This window comes from Castanea sativa, chromosome 7 (assembly GCF_040712315.1).
Source record: "Castanea sativa cultivar Marrone di Chiusa Pesio chromosome 7, ASM4071231v1".
Lineage (NCBI taxonomy): Eukaryota > Viridiplantae > Streptophyta > Magnoliopsida > Fagales > Fagaceae > Castanea > Castanea sativa.
In genome coordinates, this window is record NC_134019.1 from 43693354 (window position 1) to 43702690 (window position 9337).

At 33.6% G+C, this 9337-nt stretch overlaps 2 protein-coding genes across 2 annotated transcripts; one reads left to right on the plus strand and one right to left on the minus strand.

Annotated features, from left to right (window-relative positions):
- The first annotated feature begins 276 nt into the window (after positions 1-276).
- Positions 277-585, plus strand: LOC142644524 (protein S40-7-like). The gene has a single exon (XM_075819112.1). It carries the CDS (start codon positions 277-279, stop codon positions 583-585), a length of 309 nt encoding a protein of 102 aa, XP_075675227.1.
- A 5710-nt stretch (positions 586-6295) lies between these two features.
- LOC142642877 (beta-amyrin 6-beta-monooxygenase-like) lies at positions 6296-8889 on the minus strand. The gene is made up of 3 exons (XM_075817317.1): positions 7860-8889; positions 6888-7075; positions 6296-6793 (listed from the first exon to the last, which is right to left on the minus strand). The coding sequence occupies exons 1-3, from the start codon at positions 8617-8619 to the stop codon at positions 6491-6493; spliced, it is 1251 nt and encodes a 416-aa protein (XP_075673432.1). The 5' UTR covers positions 8620-8889; the 3' UTR covers positions 6296-6490.
- Between the last annotated feature and the right edge of the window lie 448 nt (positions 8890-9337).

Consider the following 9337-nt stretch of genomic DNA (forward strand, 5'->3'; position numbering starts at 1 on the left):
TTTCTAATTTACCCTTTCTAAATTAATAAAATTACAAACTAATTATATAAATAATCTTTGTTTGTTTCTTGAGAAAATTTAAGGTATATGAAATTTTTTTTTGAATCTCACTATTTCACTGACTGAGAAGCTAAACAACCATGTCATTTTTGCTAAAAACCATTGAAATACCACGGAAATGGATCCAGAGCAAAGGAGAGAAATTGGAAACGTTTCACACTTTTACCACAAGGCTTCCATGTCGTCTTCTTCCTCTTCGTCCTCCTCTTCCTCGCGATGATTCCGGCAATTTCTAAGCCGCCGGTCGACCGAATGCCGCTGCCTTCTTCGGTCAAGTACCAGTCGGCGCCGGTGAACGTGCCGGTCATGTCTCAACCGATGCGGAGTCCGCACGAATTCGACGACGTTAACGACGACGACGACGTCGTGGACGGCGAGATGTTGCCGCCGCACGAGATTGGGGCGAGAGCTCAGTCGCTGATGCTGGCCTGTTCGGTGCTCGAAGGCGCTGGGAGGACCCTCAAAGGGAGGGATCTTCGGCGGGTTCGCAATGCGGTGTGGCGCCGAACGGGTTTTCTCGACTGAGGGCGGTGGGACCGGGGATCCGGCGGTGGCCGCTGTGGAGCATGATCGAGAGGAAGATCCGGTGGTGTTAGATGGAACAGGCATACAAAGTTTTCTTTTTTCTTTTTCTTGGCATCCAAACAGTCAAACAGTGAAAGAATAGATATAAAAAAAAAAAAAAATTTGCTTTATTAATTGGATAAAAAAAATCAAATAGGAGTAAATTGTCTATTTTAAATCATTTCCTCTCTTTTCCATTTTAATTTTTTAACATTTAAATAAGAAAAATGACTAATTACTTCCTTCTCCCTTACTAATTTTAAAAACTCCCAAACAAGGTAGAGGGGTAACCATTGCCCTCTCCTCTCCTCTCCACTACTCTTCTCTCCTCTACTCCCTCTCTAAACTTCCAAACAGGCCATAAGAGTGAGCCCATAACCACCGGGGCAACCACCCTAGTGGTTGGATATTATGTCACATCTCAATTTGTTACTTTAATTAATACTATAGTGCTTTATTTCTATTTCCACAAAGTATATAGGTGAAACCACCGTGAAGGAATGACCTTGAATCTTTGTTGTATTAATTGCTATTTTGGTATATGCACGTACTGGTTTAAACTATAATGTTTATCATATGCTCAGAGTTTGATTTTCTCAAAAGACTTTTTACCAGTTTTTAGTGAAGGTTAATCAGAAGCCTCACCACGTTTAGCAAGGTTTCTTTATTGTCTTTCGTTCAGACATCTAACATTTTCATTGCTTGCCACGCATTCGAGCTGATCTGACCTGGTCACATGCATTAGTGACCCAACTTTGAAAACCAATCTGACTCTCAGAGTCTCAGTATGAAGAAGCCGTATAGCTTGTTTCAGTTCTCTTATCTGACAATATTTTCTTTCTCACTTTGTGATTTTGCTTTGCTTTTGAGTTTTGGGGTGAGTTTGAATACCATTTATTTTGTTGAAAATTAAAAATTGAAAATACTGTAGCAAAATAATTTTTAAATATATGAATAGTACGGTAAGACCCATTTTTAATAAAAAATTTGTTGAAAAAAGAGGTTTGTGGGTCCTGTGAACAGTGCACAAAATCCACTGAACAGTCACATTACAGTGAAAAATTTGGCTGTCAAAGAGATAGTGGGTCCTGTACACAGTACATGGGACCCACTGACAAACAACATCCCACATGAAAATACTTATTCTCAATTAAAAAAAAAAAAATACGCAAACGCAGCAAACAAAAACGCAATCCAAATGATTTGATTTGGTTTGGTATTCAACAATACAAAATTATTGTGCTTTTAACGAATAACTCTTGGCCTACCACACAAAATGATTGGTATTTGACAATACATCTTAGATAGGGCATGCCTTTGGATTGCGTCTTCTTTTGCGGTGTTTGCGTTTTCCTTTTTATTATTTTTTTTTATTTTATTGAGAATAGTGTTTTCACGTGAGATGTTGTTTGTCAGTGGGTCTCGTGCACTGTGCATTGGACCCACTACCTCTTTGATCATCCAAATTTTTCACTAGAATGTGACTGTTCAGTGGATACCGTGCATTGTTCACGGGACCCACAAATATCTTTTTTCACCAAAACTTTCATTAAAAATGGGTCTGATGGCATTATTTACACATTTAAAATTTATTTTGTTACAATGTTTTCAGTTTTTAATTTTCAACAAAATAAGCAGTATCCAAACACACCTCCCACTTAAAAGTGTTCAGACTTCAGATTGTGCAATCCAGCAATATTATGAAATAAATATGGTCATGGAACCATGCATATGAGCAATGAAAGTCCTTTTTGGGTTTTCATATCACATATTGAGATATTACTTCTTGTCCCAAATTGTTAGGCTTTATTTATTTTTCCTTCTTCTTTTTTTTTTTTTAATAGAAGGGGCTTATTTCGTTTTGGATGTACCAAATTATTCAAAATAATTTTTTAACATGCTCTATAATTTATTTTAAAAACCAATATAATTATTAATAAATTTTAAATAAATGAGTTTTTTTTTTCCTGCTGAGAAAATTAAATAGTTGTGAAAATTTATATATTTTTATGTAAATGATATACATCAAATGATTTCCTTCCAAGGTTTGATTTTAAAACATGAATAATAAAATAGGACAGAAGGACTATTTATCGTAAGAGATCTCTCTTTAAAATATAAAAATTAATAAACCCAATAGTTATTTTATATATTTTTATATAAATGATATAGGTAGGGTCAATGGGCCCAGGAATATGTGTTGGGTTGGCCTAGGAATGTTTGTTGGTTGAGCTAAAGGCCTAGTCCGAGGACGTTGAATGGTCCGAGGATGTGGGAATATCAACTCACAAGGCAATACTAATAGATAAAGAAGTGATATTTGATCAAGTTTATCTAAGAAGGTGATCCGAGGAAGAATATGTCCACGGCTATGTAAAGCCGTGGTAGGAAAAGGGCTGTCTAACGTCCAAAGACAATATTCTAGAAGATCCTATAGGTAAGGGTGAGCATGGTGGATGTACAAGATAAGAAGAAAGGCTGTGAAATATATAAGATATAGCTGTTACCACCGCATTGAATACTCAACAACTACTTCTCTGGTCGCATTAATGGGAAAGTGATGCCTGAGCATCAAAGTTCAGCCTTACAACTGCCTCTAAAGAATTCAGGGAGAGGTTGATGGGACAAGTATCTAAATCAGTAATCTGATTCATACATGGAAGATGGGGAGAAGAAGGAGGATAATATAAAAGGCAAAGGAAGACGTTCGGGGGGGATCGAACACAAAAGGGAGAAAATACTGTACCCATTAGCACCCATAATTGTAATCTGTCTTTGAAAAGATAATATCAATCATCCTCGGCTTGTGTTTGAGGACAATTTCTATTACATAAACAATCCAGTGTGTATGATGTTGCAATCTAGCCCATCATTTTTGTTATTCAACATCACTAAAAATTAGATTTCAAACCTACTCTCTACAAATTTCATTGTATTGGATTTTTTGAGCCTATCCCCATCTTACTGTTGGTTTGGGTGCAAATTGTGACTTTACAATATACATCAAATGATTTCCTTCCAAGGTTTGATTCTTAAAACATGAATAATAAAAATAGGACAGAAGGACTATTTAATATTTATCAAAAGAAATCTCTCTTTAAAATAATAAAAATTAATAAACTAAATAGATAAAATTTAAAAGTTCTTTTTTTAGAATCACTTATCATAAAAGTTAAAAGTATTTACTACTTAGTTAAAATAATATGATAAATCTTTAGGCCATTTACCATGATAGTCTTTTCGGAGCTGGGTCTACAACTCAGTTTTCTTTCATCACCCATGTGAGAGGAGCAGACCTGTAAAGGTAAAGTGTGAATGAGAACTTACATGAAAGAGGAATGAAGAAAAAGGGATGACATAAATGAAAAGAGAGAAGAACAATTAAATCAACAACTAGGTCAAGGATTTGGTCCAACGAAACTGCACAGCCAAAAAAATGCATTGGCAAATTCCCCCACAAGAGTCCTTCCTAGCTGCAATTTGGGAATATATATATAGGAAACTTTGGCAAAAATAATTTAAGAAACTTTTTACGATAAATTGAAATGTTGTAAAAAAATTTCTTAAAATGGTTTATTAATGATTTAAGGTATGCCTTCCATTGCATTTTTTTTTTTTTTTTTTTTATTGAAGGGAATTTGAACCATGCTATAACAAAAATTTGCACAATTTTTGTCACAACTGGTGAGTTTTTTATTTTATTTTTATTTTTATTTTTTATGTATACAAGGTGAGTTGCGAGTAATGGGTAAAGTTGCGTAATATTTTTTGTAATCCTAAGAGCACTCACATTAGTGGGTGTATAATAGAAATATATATATATATATATATATATATATATATATATATAATTTACATATTTTTGTATAAAAAATGACCCACATCAATTAGTGTATAATTGTGTAAGTTTATAAGTTTGTTACAATGTAAATTTACACTGACACTATTTATTTTGCATTTTTTTTCTTTTTATGTATGATGAAAGAAGAGAGTGGATGATGATTATTATGTGTGAAGAAAGAGACAATTAAAAAATCAAGAAAAAATGATTTCTTTTTAATGAAATGTAGTGTAAAATAAATAATATAAATGAGTGTTTTCAAAAGTGAGTATGTAAAATAGAATAGGTTTTTATGCTAAAATAGACAAAAAAAAAAAAAGTTTACACAAACTGATGCAATTCTAAAGTAAATTTCCCATAAAAATAAGGGCTATAAAGGGTTAGGAACAGGATGAAAAAAAGAAAGAAAGACATAGTGATTTAAGAGCATTTACATCAGTCTCACCAATTTAATATTTCAGCAAAAATTTATCTAAACTCAACCGAAACAAGCGTACATTAGCCTCACTTAATTAACTAAAATTTTTAAAGAGGACTCATCGTTACATGTAGTGAGCCTCTATCCCCACTACATTAAATTTTAATGTTGATAAAGTGTTGAGGCTGATGTATGTGTATGAAAATAATAAATAGCTAAGCAAGCAAAATTAGAGTTTTTTGATTAGTTTTGTGGGGTCTTGGGCTCCGGCCGAGAGCGTGGGGCTTTGGCTAAGATCGTGAGTAATCCGAATCTGAGGAGGAATATCTCCTCGAATAACCTAAACGCAGATCGGATATAGATCCTAATGATCAAAGTGACATTTCAGGACGTTCTAATGATAGGGACAAGCATCATGAACGTACAAGAGGGATAAGGACTCAAAAATATCTAAGGAAAAGCTGCTACACCGCATTGAATGCCCTGCAGCTAACTTTCTGACCGCATTTATGTGGAAAAAACCCCTGAACAGTGCTACATGGACAATCACAACTCACAGAAGGCCAGAAAGGGTGTCTAATGGGACAAACATTCAAGTGGTGGCTCAAAAGATCAACAAGTGTAGGATTAAGATCATCCAAAAGGAATTACATAATGAAAGAGGCCCTTTATGAAAAGAGGATGGAAAAAAGAGAAGAGAAAACACTGTAGCAATCTCAACAACTCCTGTAACCATTGTCATCTAATATATACTAGAATAGAACTCCTCAGACTGTGCTGATGACAAACTTTCTCGCACAAACTGGGTTCAATTCTTGTTGGCTCATCATCCAAAACCATATTAACTGTTATCCATGCACGAAAACCTAGCTCTTTGACCCACTATCTACAAATTTATTGTACTGAGTTCACTGGGTTAAGATCCCTTACATTTTAGGCTTGTTCTGAAAATCGTGTCCCTACAAGTTTAGATAATAGTATTTAAGGAGATTGATGATTTTTTTTTTTAGGAAACTGATGTGAATGCTCTGACACTGTATAATTTCTCCAAGTTGGGGGACTAGTAGTTAGTTTTATTGAATCAACAATGAGCATAAATATACTCCTTGGGGGCAAAAAAAAATTAAAGCATAATTGAAATTAAGAGGGGGACTCATTAATGTTAGACAATGCTAAAGTTATTACCAATTTTATTACCGAAAGCTTATAAATTGATATTGCAATGAATCTTTCTTTTTGAGTTATTTCAATAACATAATAATCAAATTTTTGCATTACATTTTTTATTTTTTTATTTTTATTTTTATGATTGATGACATATCAATTGATAAGCTTACATCCTTCCCAAGAATAAAAAGAAATAAATAAATGCTAAGCACATATGATTGATATTGGGATATTACAATTTTTATTACATGAGACTTATATATTGATATATCACAAATCATAAAAAAATAATTTAAACATTCATTTATTATGTTATTGAAATGACACAATTTACATTTATTGCTAGATAGATTTTTAAAATTTTACAGTAAAATCGGTAGTAGATTTAACATTTTCCTATACAAAGTTTGTGTCATTCAATTAATGTTTGACTCAATCTATTATTTATGACTATCAGGCTTAAGGTAAATTGGAAGACCATTAACCGGAATGGGTGCTATATTGAAAGACAACTTTTCATCTAGAATTGCTTTCTCCCAATTGAATCTTGTCACCACATTATGCATAAACACTAGTATTTCTAATCGAGCATACTCCCTCCCAGGACACATATGAGCTCCTCCTCCAAATGGTACAAAAGTGTAAGGTTCAGGTCCATTCCCTTCAAATCTTGAAGGATTAAATTTCTCAGGATCTTGAAAGTATTCGGGATTTTTATGTGTCGAATATGGAGTCCAAAATGTCTGCAAATATATGGATTAACACTAAGAATCATCACTATAGAGAATTGATGTATAATTTAGCTCATGTACTGGTAACTTGGAAAGTGTCACATACCTTCCACCCTTTTGGAATAGTAAAATTTGTGTAAGTGAAGTCATTTACAACCTCTCTAAATGTTCCTTGAGTAGGTGGTGTTAGCCTCATAGACTCAAGTGCCACATTCCAAGAGTACTTCATCTTTTTAATGTCGTCCCAATTCAACAAATCATTCGGGCCTTTGGATATTGCAATTTCCATTTGCTCTGTTTACAAATAAGGCCCACTTTTTCATTAGATTAATCATTCGAAATTTCATTTATAAGTTATGTCATTTGTCTGAAGGCATATAGCATACCAAAAAAAGTTTCTATTTCTTCTTAGGGAGCCACAGTAAGGTTTTGCATCTATAGTGTGTATGTAGATGTATTGATAATGCTAGACCATTTAATAATTTTATATTAGATATGTATTTTGATAAATAAACCATTAAATTATATATTTTTTCTTATACCTTATATTTGTCCAAAATATCAAGATCATCATAGATCAATAATTGTCTTATTTTTAAAATATTTAAATTTAAAGTTTTTATATTTTTAAGTTTTCAACAAAACATGGGCTTTGATCGAATAATAAATAACATAAGTTATTGATCAAATAGTACATAGCATTCGATTAATATGTAATTTAACATGCATATTAAGAAGTACAAAAATATTTAATTTAAAGGTGAAAATTTTCAAATTTTAATCCAAGAAGAAGTTATTAAGCAGTGCTATATTAACAAAGATATACACCAAGTTTAGTTGAATATATACATATAGAAAATATGAAAATGAATTCTAAATTGAAATTGTAGTTGATCCCCAACCGCAATTCAACATTATACTATCGAAAATTGTTAAATGGTAGAGACACTAGTACTATTGATAAAGATTATTTTATACTAGGAAAGAAGTATAGCTTTTTTTTTTTTTGAGAAACAAAAGAAGTATAGCTTAATTGTAAATCATTAAAAGAAGCCAGGGTTCAAGCGTTGAGAAGTACCTTTGAAGACCTCACTGTAAACATGAGGAAACTCTGCTAGATACTTCAACACAAATGTGATTGCTGAATTTGTGGAATCATGGCCAGCAATAAGTAAGGACATAATTCTACTAGCAATCATAATCTCATTAATAGCTTTTCCATTCTCATTAAATTCAAGAAGCGAGCGAGTCAAAAAGTCACGAGCAACTGTCCCATTATTCTCGGATAGCTCCTTCTTCCTCTGTTTGATGACTTCTAAAATCTCCTGGCGAATAACTTTGCCTGCTCTTATGGCACGGTTGAAGGTTGTGCCTGGTATATTTATAGGCACAGACAATAAACCTTGCATCATAATGGCAAAGTGATCAGCAAATTTTGTCACATGGTTGTGATTTGTGGCACTTAAAAAAAACCTACAAGCCAATGCAAAGGTATATTTCATGGAGAGTGGATAAACTTTGACTTTTCTGTAAGGAGACCACTCTGTCTCCAAGTGTTCCTTTGCCATGGAGTCCATGATGGGTATGGAATGTTGAAGAGCTTCGGGCTTGAGAAATTCAACCACGGACCTCCTCATTTGAGCAAAATCTTTTTGGGCTACATCTTCAAGAAGTTCAGGAGAAGATACAAATACAATTTTTAGTATGGAGCGTGGCCACCAAGTGGAGAGATTTTTTTTATCGTTGAACAGTGACTTGTTTGCTGAAGCACCACAAAACACAACCATGTTCTCACCAAACAGTGAGGTTTTGAAGAGATCCTGTGAATATTTTCTCATTCTGTCGTTAAAGAAGATCTCTTGGGTTCCTCTTCTTCAAGCCGTGGCTAATTCCAATGTTTCTCCAATGACTGGCCATCCCTTTTTACCGGGTGGCAACTTGGCATGACTGGATTTTTGTTTATAAATAAGGAATATGAGAGAGACCGAAATACAAAGGACTACAAGGTGAAGCAAGTTTGGGAAGAAATCCATACCAACTTCCACAATTACAGCAATGAGCAAGACGTGAAAAGGTGATGATGGACAAGCTCTAGCAAGTTTTGCTAGGATATACATAGGAAAAGAAGAGCGCTTGCATTTTCTAGAGAGGGAAAGATTTTAGAGAAAGAGGTGGGAAGGCGGTTACATGGATTTAAATAACAGTTTTTAATTTTTTTAAAAATATATATAATGTTGCTTAAAAATTAAAAATATGTGTTAAAATTCGCATACCAAACAAAACCTTAATATTTCTAATTAAGACATAAAGAGCTCAAATCCTAAAAGTTAATTTGACAGAAATAATAACCACCTAGGTAGAGGCCGAGCTAGGGGGCTCTTCCCCTAGAGTAGGTGAAAATACCTATAACTTAGATGAAAATTTGCATATTAGCACCCCTGAAATTTCAAATTTTGCATCTTAAAATGTAAAATTTAGATCATAAAATTAATTTGGCTGCTCAAATTTTTAAGCAGTCCAGAAAACCAAGACATTGCTCTAGGACTAGTTACGTAC

Excerpts from the sequence above, each read along its gene's own strand:
- LOC142644524 (XM_075819112.1), top strand. The coding sequence starts at position 277 with ATGATTCCGGCAATTTCTAAGCCGCCGGTCGACCGAATGCCGCTGCCT.
- LOC142642877 (XM_075817317.1), bottom strand. The coding sequence starts at position 8,619 with ATGAGAAAATATTCACAGGATCTCTTCAAAACCTCACTGTTTGGTGAG. Across the intron at positions 7,076-7,859 it reads TTACAGTGAGGTCTTCAAAG|AGCAAATGGAAATTGCAATA; the intron begins GTACTTCTCAAC and ends ATTTGTAAACAG. Across the intron at positions 6,794-6,887 it reads CTATTCCAAAAGGGTGGAAG|ACATTTTGGACTCCATATTC; the intron begins GTATGTGACACT and ends ATATATTTGCAG.